We start from the raw sequence: 20,750 nt of genomic DNA, 5'->3' as shown, positions 1-20,750 counted from the left end.
AGTTCTGATTTCCTAATAATAAGAGCTACTTTTCTCTGTATTAATTTTTAAAATAAATTGTACTAAAAGGCGCGTACCAAGACGTCCCGGTACCATGACATCTTACGACAGATAAGCGACCGTAAGGCAATGTGAAAATCCATTGCTTGCTAAACTTGATTTTAAATTAAAATTTCTCCTAAATTAAGAATTTTGAACCATCGGGACCACTTGGTGGTAACTTTGGGTACTCCAAGGAATCTCCAGTTTGATCTTTTGCTCTTATTAAGGGCCACGCCCTGTATATTCCGGCTAAGCTAAGTAAGAGCAACAAATTCAATCAATCAAATGCCGCAATGTATGACAAATCGCATACGAAGGTGACGTTTGTAGAGGCCAATGAGTAGCAGGGGATTCCCAAAGACCTTTTACTGTAACAAGGCCTCTACAGACCTTGCCATAAATAATGATCAAAGAATATGATCAAATATGATGTTGATGATCCACAGAGAGCAGTGACACCATATTATATTCTTATGAGTGGCACGAAATAAGCACAACGTTTATGATTAACTTCAATAGATTAGTAATATATATTAATAAATGTTAATATAATAACACTTTAATAAATAACGTGGATAAATCACACTTTTTTTATTTACAACTTGGCAAGTGACGTGTAGTACAACTGCAAATTTTGATTACCTACGAACCCCGGCTACTCACGTAACGATAAATCGTTGCGATAAAACTGTGCAGTCCGACTGTGCAGATAAATCGAACCGTGTGTATGTCGATTATCGTAACGATTTGTCATACACACGGTTCGATTTATCTGCACAGTCGGACTGCACAGTTTTATCGCAACGATTTATCGTTACGTGAGTAGCCGGGGTTATTGTCATAATATCTCTTTCTCCACCATCATCTTCCATGCGATCGGACAGCTAGGCCTCGGACCGGACCGGACCAATTTCACGATCAGTACGTCTATTTTAAGAAATTTGGGAGCGTGACGTGAGGTTATGTGAGAGAGGAGGGGTAGCCAAAAACCTCACCAAATATCACCAAGGGGGAGGGGGGGTCAAAAAGTAGCCGAAACCACCTCACGTGATTTGTGCACAACCCACAGCTTTCTCTTATAGCTGCGTCATGGCTGCGTCCTTACAGCGTGGCCACGACATTGAGCGATTTTCGACGGCAGCAGTGATAACCATAGGTTGGAGCGAGACACAGCCATCAGACCATTCATTCCCACCTATGGTTGTCGCTGCCGTCGTCGCCAGTCGCGTAATGTCGTGGCCGGAGCCGTTATAAACGACGTACGGTGATCCACTTTCCGCTCGGTAAAGCCATATCCAGACGACATGGGCAAATCGACCGATTTGATCAGGAAAATAATTGGCGCCAATCTCATCTAGCGTCCACACGTACACAATTTATTCACCAATTTGCATTCCATAGAAAAACTTCGAAAATTGGCATTTTTGTGTCCGCACCTGCTGATTTGATCGGGGAATCAATTTGGCCTCCGCGTCCGCACGGCCTGCCGGCCTAGCCAAGCTTTCAATCGCTATCGCTTCGACATCGAAAAGCATTATGTCTCTCTATCACTCTTCCATATTAGCGCGACAGTGACAGTTGCGTTTCGATCGCTACGGAGCGTAAGCGATTGGCATCTTGGCTACGCGGCCTGATTCGATTGGACAATTTCATCAGTTTCGCCGAAAAATTGTCTCGTCTCGACTCCACTTATAACAGGCCTCGAAGTGAGAGCAAGAGAGAGATATGCTGACCGGATCAAGATCATGGTCCGGTACGCCTGTCTGTTATAGCTTTAAATATTATCGCGAGTTTTGTAGAGGCCCTGAAAACGCCTCTGAAATGTCAAGTTTAGTGATTCTTTGGCGGGAATTTAAAAAAGTAGTCGGAAAATTTTCGCTCCAACTTTTAAAATTGTTATTTATTAGTTTAAACTAACTTAAATTGTATATATTTAATGTAAAAAGTTGTAAATAATTATAGTTAGTGTTTTAACAATGACAGTTAACGAGGGGGGCGGGGAAAACCCGCCCACCCTCAAGCGCTCCAAAACCGACGGCCAAGGCGGCACGGACGATGGCGGCGGGGGGTGAGCAATCTACTAGTGCTTATTTACCGTACTTTAAACCGGACTACAAAAGACTATACCCGGAAAACTCGGGAAAACTAGAATTTAAAGTTTTTGTCGAGCATGTGGACGCAAAGGACAGATTGGGAAATAAAAGTCCAATATTTCTCAACCACATATTCACAAATGGCATAAAAGGTGTAACGGCTATACAACGCGTAAACGCTAACAAAATTGCAGTCATTTTCAAGCAGTATAATACGGCAAACAATTTTCTCAACAACACTGCATTTTTGACGCAAAATAACATGAAGGCGTACATACCGGCGACCCAAATCGAAAAAACTGGGATAATCAGATTTGTGCCAGTCAATATCTCAAACAAAGATTTATACTCGAAGTTGAGCTCTATTTATGAGATCATTGCGGTCCGACGCTTCACGAAAAAAGTCGGGCAGGATCGCGTTCCCTTACAGACAGTGAGCATTACGTTCTTGTCGCATGTACTACCGGACAATGTACAGTACGATTTATTCTCGTACAGAGTATTTGAATATGTGCCTCCACTACTGCAGTGTTTCAAATGCTTTAAGTTTAATCATGCAGCTAAAGTATGTAACGGAAAACAGCGTTGCTCCATTTGCTCGGGCGACCACTTTTATAAGGAGTGTGACAGACCGAATGAGTTGTGTTGTGCCAATTGTAGCGGCCCCCACTTGGCAATTTCAAAAGCTTGTCCTGTAAAACTTAAAAAAATAATGGAAAAGAAGACAAACATCACAAATGCTTCTAAGGCTGACACGAGAAAAGTCGAATATCCGGCGTTACCTGACAAAAACAAAATTGTAAGACCAGAAAAAACAACTAAAACACAATCCCAAAAAATTGCTCTTTCTACACCAGCAGAAACACCGAAATTTGACATTAAAAAAGAATTACTACACAATACAGATTTAATGAATGCACTGGTTAGCACTCTCATAGAATTAGCCAACAAGACTGATTCCAACCCCATCACTAATAATTCTATTAAAGATATGCTTATTAAAAACATTAAATAATGGACCCTACACACATTCGTATTGCTCAATTCAATATTCAATCTATATCAAATAAAAAACCGTTGCTAATTAACTTTTTAAAACTAAATAATATTGATGTTTGTCTTCTTAATGAAACCTGGTTAAAACCAACTACTGCTTTTAGAATACCTAATTATAATATTTACTGCAAATATGGTAAAAATGGACATGGCGGAGTTGCTATACTTGTTAAAAATATATATAAACATACTTTTATACAGACTAACTTTTATGAAAGTATTCAAAATGTAGCAATCTCAATTGTGACTGACCGAGGGCCTCTATCAGTTTTATGTGTGTACTGTCCTCCAAACCGTCCACACATAAGACTAAATAGACTTAAAAATATAATTGAGAAATTACCAACACCTATAATAATATCAGGAGACTTCAATGCACATCATACAGCGTTTGGTTGCGCTACTAACCAATCTCGAGGTAACACCCTGTTCGATATTATAAGTGACTTAGACTTATGTATCTTAAATGACGGAAACCCAACTACAGTTACTTACCCCAATAGAAATCCTTCAGCGATCGACGTTAGCTTGTGCAGTGCCAGTATAGCACCTCTGTGCGAGTGGCAAGTCCACGATGACCCTATGGGCAGCTATCACTACCCTACTATATTCAGTATATTGACCTCTATTGAAAAATATCAAATAAGTGATCCAATAGATAAATTTATATATACTAAAGCCGACTGGAATAAATATAAAGAGCTTTCAGAAGAGGTATTCTCGAATTTTCCTTTTAATGAGAATGATCCTATACAATTATATGACAAATTTAGTTCTGAACTCCACCTATTAAAAATACAATGTATCCCAAAACTCACTAAAAATACAAACTTTATAAGCAGACCACCGGTTCCTTGGTGGAATAAAAAATGTGAGGATAGTGTCATTAAAGCCTACGAGGCATTAAAATATTACAGGGCGAATCCATCTATAGAAAACTATATTACGTACAAGAGACTTGTTGCTCTTAAAAAACGCACTATAGCAGAGGAAAGAACTAGTAGTTGGCGTAGTTTTTGTGCTTCTTTAAATCGATGTACACCTATTGGGTTAATATGGAACAATATTAAACGTTTTAAGGGATTAAAATCTAAGCAGATAATTAAAAATGATGAATTTATAAAACCATTTATAACTAAACTAACCCAAGGTTGTAGTAACGATCCTAGCTCTATAGAAAGTTTATTTGAAAGTAACAATGATAATAATGAGTCTAAGTACCTTATTGAACCTTTTACTTGGGAGGAATTCATTGTAAGTCTGCAATCTAGGACAAATACTACCCCAGGCTTAGATGATATACCATACCTGCTTATAAAAAAGCTGCATGTTAATGGTCAAAAAGTTTTGCTAAGAATTATGAATTTACTTTGGATACATGGCAAAATACCTCAATCTTGGAAAACACAATGTGTAATACCTATTTTGAAACCAGACAAACCTCCTAGTGAGGCTAATTCCTATAGACCAATTTCTCTATCATCATGTATTGGTAAGGTTTTTGAGAATATGATAAAGACTAGACTTGATTGGTATGTCGAGGCAAATAACATATTACCTCCATTTCAAAACGGCTTTCGACGAGGTAGAAGCTGTTCTGACAGCTTCATATCTCTTATATCGGATTTAAAATTAGCCAACTATAACAAGTCACATGCTGTTTGTATATTTTTAGATGTACAAGGAGCATTTGACAATGTTGATCCTACAATACTTGTAAAAGTTTTGTCTAATATTAATATCCCTGGGAAATTATGCAAATGGATATTTAATTTTTTAGATGATAGAGAGCTATATGTTAAATTTAATAACATATTACATGGACCACGACAAGTTTTTAAAGGCACAATGCAAGGAGGCGCTGTCTCCTCTACTGTATAATTTGTATACTAGTGAGATAAACTCATTTGTAAATAGTTGTAATGTTAATATACTGCAATTTGCAGATGATCTTGTAATATATTCTATTAATTCTAATTTAGATGTAGCTAAAGCTCACATTAATAATGCGCTAAATGAACTTCATGTTTATTACAATAATTATTTACACTTAAAGATAAATCCTGACAAAAGCAAGTTATTAATATTGAGCAAGGATGCAACACCTGTAAATATTGTATATAATAATGAGATTATTAGAGAAGTTCCTTCTCATAAGTTTCTAGGCGTAGTTATAGATAATCATTTAAATTTTGACCTACACGCTAAGCACATAATTTCTAATTCTGTTAAAGGTTTAAATGTTATGAGATGTCTTGCCGGTATATCGTGGGGTGCCGACCCTAAAGTACTGTCTTTACTGTACAAAACCCTAGTCAGAAGTCACTTTGATTATAGTTTTCTTGTACATATGAATACTGATCATACACATAAGTTACAAATAATTCAAAATAAGGCAATGAGAATAATATCGGGGGCAATGTGTTCAACCCCAATAAGAGCAATGGAAGTAGAGACTAAAACAATGCCTTTACCTGTCAGATGGGTGTTGTTAACTTATAGATATTTAATTAAGATATATGCTAAAAATAATCAAAGTATAATAAGAAGAATAAAGAGTCATCCCAGAATTCCTAAGTTAACAGCATTACTCTTACAGGTGGAAGCTAAGTTTAGTAATGTATATAAAAATGAAATTTGGCCATGTTATGAAGATAGCTTTAATAGTAAACTTTTAAACATTACAGTATGCACAAAATCTATCAATAATAATACTGATTTCCTACATTTCTTGTCACAAATTCCCAATTATTACAAATTATACACAGATGGTAGTAAAGCAGAGTCTCATGTTCGAAGTGCAGTGTATGATCCTCAGACTAAATTTGTACAAAGCTTTAGGTTGCATGATTTATGTTCCATATTTACGGCTGAAGCATATGCTGTATTTGAAGCCCTGAAAGTTATAATAAGAGTGTTAGAATATAAGCATTTCTTTATTTTTACTGATTCACTTAGCTTAATTTATGGATTACAGAATAATCAATTGCATTATAAAGATAATTTTATTTTGTACAAAATTAAAAATATGTTATTACAATTGAAAAATAATAATGTAAATATTAATTTTATGTGGATTCCATCCCATACTGGTATAACAGGGAATGAAGTTGCAGACAAAGCTGCTTATTTAGGTATTAACGAATTAGATGTAAGATGTAGTACTAGAATTCCACTAACTGATTGTCAAGCTTCTGTTAAGACTGTTGTTGCTAAGATGTGGCTAGATTTATGGACCAAAGATAGAGAGACAAAAGGAAGATGGTACGCTAGTATTCAAACCGACTTACCTGGAAAGCCTTGGTATGAGAAGATAAAGATGGGAAGTCGTAGCTTTATTACCACCATCAATAGATTGAGGTTTGGTCACAACTGTGCACCAGCGCACTTAGCCAGATTTTCGATTATAGCCGATGGTACATGTCCTCACTGCCAGAATGGTAGCGTTGCAGATGTTGAACACCTTATATTTAGATGCCAAGTGTTTGCGTTTGAAAGACTCATCCTTGCAAGTGAATTAAGTGAAGTGTTTGATAATAATGTCCCCCGCCGCCTCACCGATATTCTTAAAAACGTTGACAGTTACGTTCCATTATACAAGTATATAAAAACAACAGTGTTGAAGATATAAAGTGAAGTGTGTTGTAATAAAATTATTAGTGCATTCTTTGCCATTTAACTCTTTAAAATGAAGTGTTCTAAAAATAGCAAAATAAAGACTTGGCTTAAAGGACTCGCATCCAGGCCATAATTGTTAAAAAAAAAAAAAAAAAATGTCAAGTTTAGTTGGCTTAAAGGACTTGCATCCAGGCCATGTTTGTATAAAAAAAGTGAAAAGTCAAAAACAGCAAAAGCTGCACCAAGTTATTATCGTTTTGCAGTATTCATTTATTTAACCGAGTTTGCTTATTACTTGCATTTATGCAGTAAAATTCATTTGATGTGACATTATATTGGTTCTACCTAGTAAGTACTTACAAGTCTTACAAAGAATGTAATTCCAGAAAACGTATGTTATGAAATTCATTGCAATCGAGGGGTGAAGGCAGCAGCTGAGCCGCCTATCGCAGTAGGTTAATGTCTTTACACAAACAATGAATCTCATTTGATAAACGTTAATCAGCATAACCAATTTTGGATAAGAGATTAATTACTTGGTGAGACTACCGAATACAATCATAATACAATGCAACAAAAAACCGGCCAAGTGCAAGTCGGACGCGCGCACGACGGGTTCCGTACCATTAAGCAAAAAACCGGACAAGTGCGAGTCGGACACGCTCACCGAGGGTTCCGTACTTTTTATTATTTGTTGTTATAACAGCAACAGGCAAAAAGGCAACCCACTGGACATTGGAAACTATAGACCCATTAGCCTGCTTTCAACAACATACAAACTTTTTGCATCAATACTATTAAGCAGACTAACACCGAATATTGAAAAAAACCAAGCAATCGATCAAGCAGGGTTCAGACCGGGCTACTCTACAAACGACCACATACAGGCTACAGAACAAATAATAGAAAAATATAAAGAATTCAACAAACCGCTGTATGTGGCGTTTGTAGACTATACCAAAGCATTCGACAGCATAATACACTCGTCAATCTGGAGAGCATTAAGGAAAAATAATATAAACGAAAAGTACATAACAGTTATAAAGAATATATATTCTAAAAGTGTGAGTAGAGTCAAACTTGAACGAGAGGGAGATGAAATTATAATAGGACGCGGTCTGAGGCAAGGTGACCCTCTTTCACCCAAATTATTTATAGCTGTTTTAGAAGATATTTTCCAGAATATAGACTGGAAAAATGAGGGGCTGTGGGTGAACAATAGAAGACTCACGCACTTGAGATTTGCAGACGATATAGTCCTTTTTAGTGAAACGGCTTCGGGAATAAAAAATATGCTGCAAACCCTAAACACAGAAAGTCAGAAAATAGGACTACAGATGAATGCCACAAAAACAAAAGTGATGACTAATAGCTACCAACAACCAATAAAAATAGAAGAAAGAAAAATAGATTACATTCAAGAGTACATATATTTGGGAAAACTCATATCATTTAACAAAAATAGTAACGAAAACGAAAAATAGACAGAAGAATTAACGTAGCGTGGACTAAATATTGGGCTCAAAAAGAAATTCTAAAAGGCAACTACAGTTTGAAACTTAAGAAAATAATAATGGACTCCTGCATCCTACCCAGCCTCACTTATTCGAGTCAAACATGGGTGTACACCAAGAGGGTAAAGAGCAAAATTCTCGCTTGCCAACATGCAATGGAAAGGAGCATCTTGAAGTTAAGGAGAATCCAGAAAACAAGAAATGAAGAAATAAGGAAGAAAACTAAGCTGACAGATGCCCTTCAACATGCACTATCCCAGAAATGGAAATGGGCAGGACATTTGGCGAGATACCGAGACAAGAGATGGACTCTCCATGCAACCAGATGGCCAGGCCCCACGGGAAAGAGAAAGGCAGGAAAACCACAAAAAAGATGGGCTGACGACATTGTGGAGGCAGCGGGAAGGGACTGGATGGATACCGCACAAAATAGATTAAAATGGCAAAGCTTGGAGGAGGCCTTTACCCAAATAGGGACCACAAAAAATTAAAGAAATATATATAGTTTGAAATGAAAAATGTAAATTGTGGAAAAGAAAAGGCTATATAACAATAATAAAAACAGCAACAGAAATACATCATCTGTGAAAATTTCAACTGTCTAGCTATCACGGTTCGTGAGATACAGCCTGGTGACAGACGGACGGACAGCGGAGCCTTAGTAATAGGGTCTCGTTTTACCCTTTGAGTACGGAACCCTAAAAACGGTAAAAATATCACGTTTGTTGTATGAGAGCCCCACTTGTATAAATTTTTATGCTGGTTTTAGTATTTGCTGTTATAGCGGCAACTGAAATACGTCATCTGTAAGAATTTCAACTGTCTAGCTATCACGGTTCATGAGATACAGCCTGGTGACAAACAGATGGATAGACGGACAGAGCAGTCTTAGTAATAGGGTTCCGTTTTTACCTTTCAGGTACAAAACCCTAGAAAAATATTGTTTTGCAGTAGCAAGATGATGAAAACACCAATAACTGTCCTGCAAGAGCTTATGGTGAAGTTCTCTCAGTCTCCAGAGTATGAGTGTGTTGCTCAGGTATGTATTTGAAAATTGAACTTTGTTGTGCCTAAAACAGCAACCAATTCTAAATTTTTAATAAAATTTAAATTATTACAAAAAAAATAACAAAATAAGAAGCTATATGAGGTCCTCTCTTAATAATGTTATTATCATAGTTACATCCAATTTATTATTTCATGCATGCCCCAGAGCCATCTCTATCTCTCTAGCCTTTTTCTACCCTTCGGGTGTAGGCCTCCTTCATTTTACGCCATTTGTCACGGTCTTTTGCAACCTGGAGCCACTTCTTCCCGGCAGTCCTTTTGATGTCGTCGTCCCAACGCATCTTGGGTCTACTTTGGGGACGCTCTTCCCCCATGGTCGCCACTCAAGTAGTCGTTTACTCTTACTTAGCCATAATAACCATTAAGTCTCTATGTTGCATACTGTCCATTCTGGTTGTATTTTGTTTTGAGGTGTCACGCTACTACATAATATATCAGGAGTAACCAAATGGCGGACCACGGTCCGGATCTGGACCCCCAACCAATTTTATCTGCATTTTTAGGGTTCCGTACCCAAAGGGTAAAACGGGACCCTATTACTAAGACTTCGCTGTCCGTCCGTCCGTCCGTCCGTCCGTCTGTCCGTCCGTCCGTCCGTCTGTCTGTCACCAGGCTGTATCTCACGAACCGTGATAGCTAGACAGTTGAAATTTTCACAGATGATGTATTTCTGTTGCCGCTATAACAACAAATACTAAAAACAGAATAAAATAAAGATTTAAGTGGGGCTCCCATACAGCAAACGTGATTTTTGACCAAAGTTAAGCAACGTCGGGCGTGGTCAGTAGGTACTTGGATGGGTGACCGTTTTCTTTTTGCAGTTTTTTCTGTTTTTTTTTCTTTATGGTACGGAACCCTTCGTGCGCGAGTCCGACTCGCACTTGCCCGGTTTTTAATAAACTTGAGTAGATTAGAGTTGGTCATGTTATTTTAACCCGAGGAGCACCCTACTGTCACACGTGTGATAGTACTTAGTATAGGAGTTCCATACTACTGTAATACTGGGGCACTCTATGGGTTAAAAACTGGACCGCTGAAGAAACTAACTGGTGACCCCTGTAAAATATATATAAATTATAAACTGAAATAGCTGAATATGGGTGAAAACTGAAGTATATGAATATTAAAAACAAAGTAAGTGGCCGGGTGGTCTAGTGGTCAGGACATTAGCCACATAAGCTGAAGACTCTAGTTCGATTCTGACCGCGGCCACCAGAGGGCATAGTCACTATCTTTAGTATATGACATCTATTTTAGTTTACAGGTCTTTTACAGTTATTACTAACTCTTTGCTACCACTAATGTAATTAGATAAAAGAATTACTTCATTTGTAAACACCAACACTGAAAATAAAAAACAGAATCTTAGAAAATGCCACCTGATTGCCTCTTCTCAGATGCTGGTGACTAATCTCAGCTTGACGTTCGCAGTCAGGACCGCAGCACTTAGCTGTGTTCGAGTACCGCTGCTCGGCCCGCGGGCACGTGGTGTCGGCCACGGCGCGCAGCAAGAAGGAGGCCAAGCAGGAGGCCGCGCGGCTCATGCTGGCGCGGCTCGCGGCCGCCGGGCTCAACGTGCCGGCGCCCTACGCCGCGCCCTGCCCGCCCTGCCCGCCCGCCGTCGGCGACGGCGATGCAGTTGCCGCTGGTAGCGGCTCCAGGAGCTACAAAGCGCTTCTTAAGGTACCAAGGGCCATAGTAATAAATAAATATCACAGGACAATTTTACACAGATCGACCGATTTATCGATATACCATCCCATCCTCGTCGCCAATATAGTGTACTGGGAATAGGAGCTAAATAACACAGCACGCAAGTATATTCGAGACTGATTTATTTTTCTGCTGTAGGTAGGCGCATAAATCTAACCCTACCCTTATTATTGAATAAGTTGTTGCTGAAGTTGGACATTGGACAAAGAAATTGGCCAGGTGGAATACCACCCTAATGATACACACCTTACAAAGTGCCTACGTTTTAGATGCATAAAGTCTCAATTCACTTACCACAAAATTGATATATTATACCACAGAATAGGCATTTGAGAGAGAAAACTATGGAAAAAGACAGATGTGAACGAACATTCTCTCATCACATTGACTATGACAAATTTAGTTTGATCCTGAGAAGGATTAGATTAGCCTTGATGTGTTTCATTAATTCCATCCGATGCGTAGTGAAGCGTGTCTTCTGCATGAAATACTATTTATTCTGTATAGAAATTATTCTATATACAGAATAAATAGTATTTCATCAACTATTAAGTTGTGGTATGTTTGTGCAGGAGCTGTGCCAGGAGTACAACCTGCCGGGGCCGGAGTACACGCTGGAGGGCGACACGGGCCCGGCGCACGCGCGGCGCTTCACGGCGCGCGGGGCCGTGGGCGCGCACGCGCGCATCGCCTCCGCCACCACCAAGAAGGCGGCGCAGCAGCTCGCCGCGCAGCAGCTCTACCAGTACTTGAGGGAGAACCTGGCCAGGCTCACTGAGGACTTTGTCGAGGTGAGGATATTCTGCCTTCACTGGTGTAAACCAGCGGTCGGCAACCTTTTAGCAGCCAAGGGCCACACGAAGTTGCCGCGGCACGTGGCCGTGAATTTTTCCATTTTCCTTTAATATAAAAATTCTTTATCCCGTTTTGTTGGTTTTGCTTTAGTGTAATTAGGGGTCATCCATTAATTACATCACACGTTTAGGGTGAGGGAGGGGGTCAAGAAAATGTGACATATTGTGACATGGGGAGGGGGGAGACACAAACTTTGTGACGTCACTTTAACTTCATCAGTAACCGAAAATTTATTTAGATTATTTTATTCGCAATACATTTAAATAACAAGTTATTAAAACGATAATCGTTTTTATTCGTTGAATTTTCTTTCCTAAGCAGTTTTGGGTTATAAAATTACTAATTTTTATATCGTCAAAAATATTTTGAAAAAATATTAATAATACTTAGGTACTTACTAAATTCGATTTGGCGATTTCGTAGAAAAAATGTGACGTCACACTAGGGGGGGAGGGGTTTGCCAAATGTGACCAAGTGTGACAAGGAGGGGGGGAGGGGTCAAAAAACCTAGAAATTCGTGTGACGTAATTAATGGATGACCCCTTAATGGTCTATCAACTGAGCGTTTTATGACATGCTAGAGTCCGACCAGTGATCGTGTCACAAAAAAACGCACCTGGCAATAAAATTACTATGAGATTAAATGACAGCTTGAAACTGACAGCCTATTTGATAGGAACAAAAGTTGCCATATAAAGAATTTAAAAAACTAGCTTGTGACTCGACTCGCTGGTCAGTCTCTAACGCGCATCGTGGTGTGCAGGAGGACGCGCTGGCGCGCGCGCACGAGCGCGCCATGGAGCGCTACGTGGAGGCGCGCGCCGACGCGCCGCACCGGCCCGACCTGGCGCAGCGCGTCGCCGACTACCACCTCGGTCTGTTGCTCCACCTCGGTACTGTCCCCCCTGCCCCACTAACTTGCGTGCGTGCATGCTTGGTGGTTGCAGTTTGCAAAACAATTGTGTAAATAAAATAGCTGTCCCTCATCTGTGAACTGCACTCTCTGGTTGAAAACCAGCCTAATTTGAGACCCGTTCAATTTAAGAGCTGATTTAGACGGCGCGCGAACTCGCATGCGATTTTAGTAACATTGCGGACTATTGGTTACGTCCAATTTAACCGATCGATCAAAACCCGCAATGTAATGCAGCTCGCATGCAAGTTCTCGCATCGTCTAAATGAGCCCTAACACATAATAACAGAGTATGTTTCGGAACTAGGGTAAATAACCCACTTCTTGCTGTATCTTCCATCTGTCACTAAAAATGGCTTCTCCTGCGATAGCCAGACGCCTCTTCAGCCACGCTGACAATTGACACGTTGAATTGTTACCGTCACATATACATACAATACAATACTCTTTGTTGCACACCTCACATACACGCACCCCACCTCACCTCACTTATATTTTCATTTCTTTTATTGAAGTGAAAACTTCTTTAGTGGCGCTGTGCACTTTTTGTGATAGTGAAAAAATGTTAAACTCGCGACGTGACCGTAAGATTCGTACGACGTAAGACGGACACGTGACCTGATCGAAAAACTGTTACAATGTCATTGAGTTTTCACTTCTGCCAGCACTCCCGGAGTGCAACCCGTTTTTTTTAATATTATTTTCCTTTTCCTTTTGTAAGACTTTTCAATTATGTTCCGCCATTGCATTAAGCAATATTGCTGGTTGGCATCTTTTATTTTAATCGAGTGGTTTTGTGTGGGCTGACTAACAATCCTTGCTATAAGTTATTGTAGTTAACGTGTCCTGCAGGTTCAGACCTGTAAAGCATGCTTAAAATCCTAATTATAAAATAAGATATTGTGTAGATTTTAAAATATACGCAATTCCAGATAAATTTGGTGGTACGTGTACGGTATGTGTACGCATTCATTATATTTTGAAATATACTGTTACAATTACAAAAGCAAATAATTTACACAATCACATATTATTTCTGAATCCAATATGTATGTACTTCCAATGACATTTGAAGTGATCCCGATTTTGGTCGCACTTTTGATATTTCACAGGTAATCTTTTACATTTTAGATCTGTGGGTTACTCTAGCTAGCTAGTTATCAGAAGTCAACACTTGGCAGTTCAGTTCCCAGAAAATATATGGCGCTATCTAATTCGTCTGTCAAACTCGGGGCACATTTGCTCCTAAACTTTACTATACATACGTCATTAATATTTAGATAGTTTTTAACCTACCTATTTCGCAGAAGAAGAGCAAGTGAACCTGGGCGCGGACGCGCTGGAGGCCGCGTCGCCGGACGCGGAGCCCGAGACAGCGCTGCAGGCAGTCGCCGGAGCGCTAGGCCTGCGCGTCGAGTGGCACTCTCTTCCTGCCGAGGTACCTAACAAAACAGCTTGAATAGGCTAAACAAGTTTTTATTAATGGTATCGATCCGCTTTGTTTTGAGGATGTCCTATATGGGATCAATCGTATCATGGCAATACAAAACTCAGAAATTATAGTCAGTCTGATATTCGTACTGTCACGACTACGACGATACTGTAAACTATACTTGAATAAGTCCCACAGTAAGCTCAAGAGGGCTTGTGTTGTGGTTACTCAGACAACGATATATATAAATACTTAAATACATAGAAAACAACCATGACTCAGGAACAAATATTTGTGTCATCACACAAATAAATGCCCTTACTGGGATTCAAATCCAGGTCCATCGGCTTCACAGGCAGGGTCACTACCCAGTGGGCCAGACCGGTCGTCATATATCTAATGTCTTTCGTGTATCAGGGAGGCTCGCTGACGCTGGTGCGGCTGGCGCCGTCGTCGCCGCCGCTGGTGTTCTGCGCGCGTACGAGGGAAGCAGCAGCGGCAGAGGCACTCGCTTATCTGCGCCTTACCATGAAATTCAGGGATCAGAAGTGAACGTACCTGTATGACGCTTGTTTAATCTCCATACAAACGTATAGTATAGGTAGTGTCATGCACGATGACGCGCAGATTTGACAAAGCTAGGTTAGCTTTGTCAAATCTGCGTAATAGCCTTGTAAGAAAGCAAAGCACGCGTTTTCGTGAATAAATCGATCTATAGTCGCGAAAGCGAAGTCTGGAGTAGATTCTAAATCGATCCGACACTTCGCGTTCGCGCATTTGCGCACTGATTGGCCACTTTCAAAGGACTCGGAGCCGTCATCATTTTTAGGGTTCCGTACCCAAAGGGTGAAACGGGACCCTATTACTAAGACTTCGCTGTCCGTCCGTCCGTCTGTCACCAGGCTGTATCTCACGAACCGTGATAGCTAGACGGTTGAAATTTTCACAGATGTATTTCTGTTGCCGCTAGTTATAGCGCTCTTATAGATAGTTATAGTTATAACAAATACTAAAAACAGAATAAAATAAAGATTTAAGTGGGGCTCCCATACAGCAAACGTGATTTTTGACCAAAGTTAAGCAACGTCGGGCGTGGTCAGTACTTGGATGGGTGACCGTTTTCTTTTTGCATTTTTTCCGTTTTTTTTTTTGCTTTATGGTACGGAACCCTTCGTGCGCGAGTCCGACTCGCACTTGCCCGGTTTTTTATTACATTTGTACTTCGCAGTAGCATCATGATTATTGTTAAAAATAAACTTTGTTTATTGTTATACTTCGTGGCCTCTATCCTCTGGTTACTAATATCAAAAAGAATAGATAGTATAGAGGGGTCCTGTCACTGTAAATTTTGTAGTCACAGTAAATTTACTGCCATCTATTGACACACGAATAAAACTCAAAATGAAAACCTATAAAATTATCAAAAAGATGTATATATATGGATAAATGATTTTATTATTATTATTTCATTTTGATCCATGTTCATTCACTGATATATGTGTTAAAATTGTTAAATATGAAACGGTGTCGTCACGCCATCGAGCCAAAGGTGTGTGCGGCATCTATCCGAGAATGACTTTTTATTGATTTCCGAGGCACGTTTTTTCTTTAGACTTTATTCATCTTATACGAAGTTACATATGTCTGCTAATATATACATAATAATATACAGGGCGTCCCACGGCTATGCCACATGGAGGGAAAGTACCCTAAATATTGTAGATGGAACATTTTACTGAAAGAAGACATTATTTTAATTTAAAAAACAATTTAAACTGCATTCATAGATTTTTAAATAATTACATGGTTGAACCGGGAATCGAACCCGCCGCACGAGAAGAAAAATCATCCTGTAGCTTTATCATACCGATCGAAAGGCTTGATCATAAGGATTATTTTTTGCTAAATAACATAGTGTCGGAAATAAAAGGAAGCCCATGAATTTTAACATTTTTAATTCAAAATTAATCAATTTAATTTATCAAATGCTCAAAATGTAGTCTCATTCTGTTGAATACAAAGCCGCACTCTTTTGATTATTTCGCTAAATTTCACATCAAATGTTAAAATTCATGGTCTTCCTTTTGTTTCTGACACTATGTTCTTTAGCAAATAATAATCCTTATGATCAAGCCTTTCGATCGGTATGATAAAGCTACAGGGTGATTTTTTTTCTCGTGCGGCGGGTTGGGTTATTCCCACTAGTTACCACCAAGTTGTTACCAGTGGTAACTACTGGGAATTTTTTTCCCACCTTTTACCACTGGTAACTACTGGGAATAAAAATTCCCAGTAGTTACCACCAACTCGGTTTAGTGGTAACTACTGGGAATTTTTATTCCCAGTAGTTACCACCAAAATTTTGTTAGAGTTAAATACTAATAAAAACACTATAAATAGTGTAGTATAAATATATAGAGTAATTTAATAAATAATTATAAGTCGATTAGTGTTTTAGTAAACTCCCTTAAAAGTGACCAAAAATATTGTAACAGTTTAACCAGTACTAGTACAAAAACTATGATATATGTACTAAAGGATAATTTTAATAATCCATTTAGATGATTTTTCAAGTGATTTTATTAGGTAATTCAAAGTAACTATATTTATACTATTCATACCTACTGTTTTTATTAGTATTTAACACTAACAAAGTTTTGGTGGTAACTACTGGGAATAAAAATTCCCAGTAGTTACCACTAACCCGAGTCGGTGGTAACTACTGGGAATTTTTATTCCCAGTAGTTACCAGTGGTAAAAGGTGGGAAAAAAATTCCCAGTAGTTACCACTGGTAAAAACTTGGTGGTAACTAGTGGGAATAACCCAAAGTGTTCGATTCCCGGTTCAACCATGTAATTATTTAAAAATCTATGAATGCAGTTTAAATTGTTTTTTAAATTAAAATAATGTCTTCTTTCAGTAAAATGTTCCATCTACAATATTTAGGGTACTTTCCCTCCATGTGGCATAGCCGTGGGACGCCCTGTATATATAATATTAAATCTGTGCGTCTGTATTTCGTAGCCTATTCTACATAAAGCAATTGGCAGGTTGCCAGAGCTCAACGAGGGTAACTCCTCTGGGGTTGCAGGCGTATATACGCTACGGACACTGCTTACCATCAGACGGGCCGTATGGTTGTTTTAACTAAAAATATTCCAATCACGAAAGGTTTATCCAGAGCTGAGGCTAGAGGCATGTTGTGTATGCATGCATGCCACTTATACTTATTCTTTCTAGCTTATTTGAGTGTCCCACTGCTGGGCAAAGCTTGATTTCCCCGATTCTCGTTTTGGTGTTTCCTCCGGCCATTTGTTCAGGAAGTTGTCCAGGCCATACTTACACTACTACAGCTACTAGCTGTACATATATTTATATGTTATACTTATTCTATTTTTATATTACGTAGTCATAAAAATGGATATATTATTAACCTTTTGGACGCCAATGACTGATATATCGGCACTGCAGGTTCAACGCCAAAGACCGATTAATCCGTCATAGACCACAGAGCAACACAGACCTACGTGCATATGCATAAAGTTCAATTTCAGTTCTGACACTTCGGTGACGTGGCGTCCGAGTGACAGCTTGTGTTTGACATGGCGTCGAAAAGGTTAAGGTATTATCTTGTTAAAATATCGGAGGCCTACCACGTAGCTTAGGCGGTTGCTAAAATTACGTGGTGATTTTCTATTATTTTAAGTAACTAATTATAAGATGTGTGAAACTAAAACTGGATGTTATCTAATTAGAAATATAAGAAATGTTTATTTATCCGATTGTTTCTTTTTCTCATACTATCCCTAAATGTTTGTGAATTTAAGGAAGGTAAGGTGTGGTAAAACTAACATACTTTATTTTGCTTGAGGCAAAGAGTATGAGGATTCCATACAACTTGTATGGAATCCTTGTATGATACAAGTGACGTATCCCACCTTACCTTATCCTTGTTTCAGTGTTATTTTAATAGCAGAGTCCATGACTTCTAGCCCCTCTACTGCTACAAATAATAAATCACTTTATATGAATGAATTCAGATTGAAGGTGAGAATGGAGAAATATAAAGCACTTCAAATACAAATGAGAAATAAAAGATAATAATTATAATGTAAGATAATGAAAATAAAACTTTTTTGTATTATTTTGAACTTAGAAATAATAGACATTATAAGATAAACAACAAAGTTTTGCAAAATACGCTTCAGCGCAATCTATAATTGAATACAATAGGTTTAGAACTTAGAAAAAAAAGACATCACATCTTACAACATAAACTCAATACAAGTACAGGATTACAGGACCAATTTATACATTAACAAGTCTTGTTGTTCCACTTACACTCGCCAAGTTTAGCGAATTAGCCGCTCCGTGTGTGAATGGCTCATGGCACATGTTGTTAAAGAAAGTTTGTGCAAACAGGTCCAAAACCACTTCTCACGATCCGGGCGCGAAGTAATTATAATAAAGGAATAAACTAACTTTTTTTATAAAGGAATTAACTGGACCTCTTGTTGGAATAAGGTCAATAGTCGGTTTATTTATATCAACATACAGCTCAGTCGGAGTCCTCGATACTGGAGGAGTTACGCGTGCGGCCGGCCGCAGCGCCCGTCAGCCACGCCGCCTTGGTGGCGGCGCGACGCGGCGCGCGGCGCTCCGGCTCCGGCGTCGGAGCGGGCGACGGCACCGAGCGCGCCGGTCGACCCCGCGTCGCACGCGGTCCACGTCCGCGCGAGCGCATCGCCTTGCCCCCGCGTGGCGTGTTCGACTGCTCCAATGCCTCATCATCACTCGATATCACTAACGACGCCGACGCCTTCATAGCCGCTTTGCTGGTTGCGCGCGGTTTAGTTTTAGGCGCAGGATCCTTCCCGTTGTCCATGTCCATGAGCACCTTCAGCTGATCAAGATCGGTAGAATCGAGCACGTCTTTGGCCACGCGCATGCGCTCCATGATTTCCTCGTCAGTCTCGGCGGTGGAATCGAGCAGGGCCTCGACGGCGCGGCGCCGGTGCGCGTCGAACACGCGGCGGAACACGCCATCGTCGTGTTTGAGTGTGAAATCGCGCACGGCCTCAGTGGCGGCGCGCGCGCTCAGCACGAGGGGCTGGCGCGCCGGTGGCAGCGCAGCGTAGTAAGCGGCTATTAACGCCTCAACATCGGCTGCTTCATGCGCCGCGCGCGCCACGTCTACCTCTGTCATTTCCTCTGTCTCCTTTCGCTCCCTGTACTTTTTCTCTCGCTTCATTATTAAAAGATCATTTGGATTAGCAACCAGTCCAGTGAAATTCTGACCAAAACGCATCCTGTTAAAATCCTGGCTTGGCCGCTCATAAAACACGCTTATTCTTACAAGTGGCAGGGTGGGTTGTTTGGGATGCCCGCTGCGGAGATTGTTTGCCTCTTCAATGGCCTCGTTCACTTTATTCTTCAGAAATTCCTGTACCTTCTCATGCTCATTGACCTCCTCCTCCCCAAGATCCTCTTCAGAGAGAACTATGGTTTTAAAGATGAATGGTCTAACAGTTTTAAGCGGGATTGGGGTAACTTTGTAGTTGGTTCCATGGATTTCTAATAGAGCACAGTGTTTCTGCAGTGCCTCTCCTGCAGCTAGAGATGTTGCCACTGTACTACCTGGCTGCACCACCATAAAATCATCATTCTTTTCTCCCTTGATTGGGAACACTAGACTGTCATGCTCATGACCCCAGACCACCAGATCTAGGAATTTTGGTAACACTTTTTCTGGTATAAAGTTACCTGGGCCTCGGTCCGCGCGGTTCTGGTGCAGAACGAGCATATTGAACCAATTGTTGCTGTCGTCCACCATTTCCATTTCAACTTTCTTCTCTGCAAAAAGGCGTGCAAGACGCTGGTCCTTAAGATGGCTGAGGCCGTAGAGCGCGAGCTGCGTGGAGCCCTTGCGCAGCAGCACGGGCGAGATGCGCACGCGAGTGTAGTCACTCCATTTCCCAAAGTAGTTGACGAGCCCGGTGATCGACAGGATGTCCAGCGAGCTCACGCTGCCCTGTCCCACGGGGTCATCGTGGTTGCCGTGGATGGACAGAATGGGAAACGACACGTTGAGATTGGGATCCTCGTAGTTTATGTTGCGTGAGAAGTTCTCGAGCTGATCTGACAGCAGCTCGATGCGAACCGGCTTGTCACCGAAGCAGTGCTGCCGGATGAGCTGCGTGCACTTGAACATGCAGGCGGGCGAGGGCTTAGCGTGGTCGAACAAGTCGCCGCCCAGCAGCACGAGGTCGACGTCGCGCGCCGCCGCCTCGGCCAGCACCTCTTCGAACGCGAGGAAGCTGTCCTCACCGCGCACCGGGTCACTTTCTACATGGCCCAAGTGAATGTCCGAAGCTATTAAGATTTTTAACGTATTCTCAGGGTTCCACGTGTCGGTATTAAGCATCTTCATTGATGACAATCAATC

At 40.3% G+C, this 20,750-nt stretch overlaps 2 protein-coding genes and 1 long non-coding RNA gene across 4 annotated transcripts; 1 reads left to right on the top strand and 2 right to left on the bottom strand.

Moving 5' to 3' along the window:
* Window positions 1-5,835: 5,835 nt before the first annotated feature.
* LOC134666498 (uncharacterized) lies at window positions 5,836-6,929 on the bottom strand. Its single transcript, XR_010098514.1, has 2 exons — window positions 6,482-6,929; window positions 5,836-6,087 (listed from the first exon to the last, which is right to left on the bottom strand). It is a non-coding gene; the product is annotated as an uncharacterized LOC134666498 (long non-coding RNA).
* Window positions 6,930-7,012: 83 nt separating this feature from the next.
* LOC134666995 (RISC-loading complex subunit tarbp2-like) lies at window positions 7,013-15,246 on the top strand. Of its 2 annotated transcripts, none has more exons than XM_063524304.1 (7): window positions 7,013-7,157; window positions 9,275-9,362; window positions 10,823-11,074; window positions 11,677-11,895; window positions 12,723-12,852; window positions 14,180-14,310; window positions 14,722-15,246. In XM_063524304.1, the coding sequence occupies exons 2-7, from the start codon at window positions 9,282-9,284 to the stop codon at window positions 14,854-14,856; spliced, it is 948 nt and encodes a 315-aa protein (XP_063380374.1). In that variant the 5' UTR covers window positions 7,013-7,157; window positions 9,275-9,281; the 3' UTR covers window positions 14,857-15,246. The 2 variants fall into 2 exon arrangements, with proteins under 2 accessions (XP_063380374.1, XP_063380373.1); XM_063524303.1 differs by having other exon boundaries at window positions 7,015-7,157; window positions 9,243-9,362.
* A 3,163-nt stretch (window positions 15,247-18,409) lies between these two features.
* On the bottom strand, window positions 18,410-20,750 carry LOC134666495 (double-strand break repair protein MRE11). Its single transcript, XM_063523674.1, has one exon. The coding sequence runs from the start codon at window positions 20,733-20,735 to the stop codon at window positions 18,864-18,866; it is 1,872 nt and encodes a 623-aa protein (XP_063379744.1). The 5' UTR covers window positions 20,736-20,750; the 3' UTR covers window positions 18,410-18,863.

The sequence above is a fragment of the Cydia fagiglandana genome, chromosome 8 (genome assembly GCF_963556715.1).
Source record: "Cydia fagiglandana chromosome 8, ilCydFagi1.1, whole genome shotgun sequence".
NCBI lineage: Eukaryota > Metazoa > Arthropoda > Insecta > Lepidoptera > Tortricidae > Cydia > Cydia fagiglandana.
The sequence above is the reverse complement of the archived record's forward strand: the minus strand, read 5'-3'. Positions and strand labels throughout refer to the sequence as shown.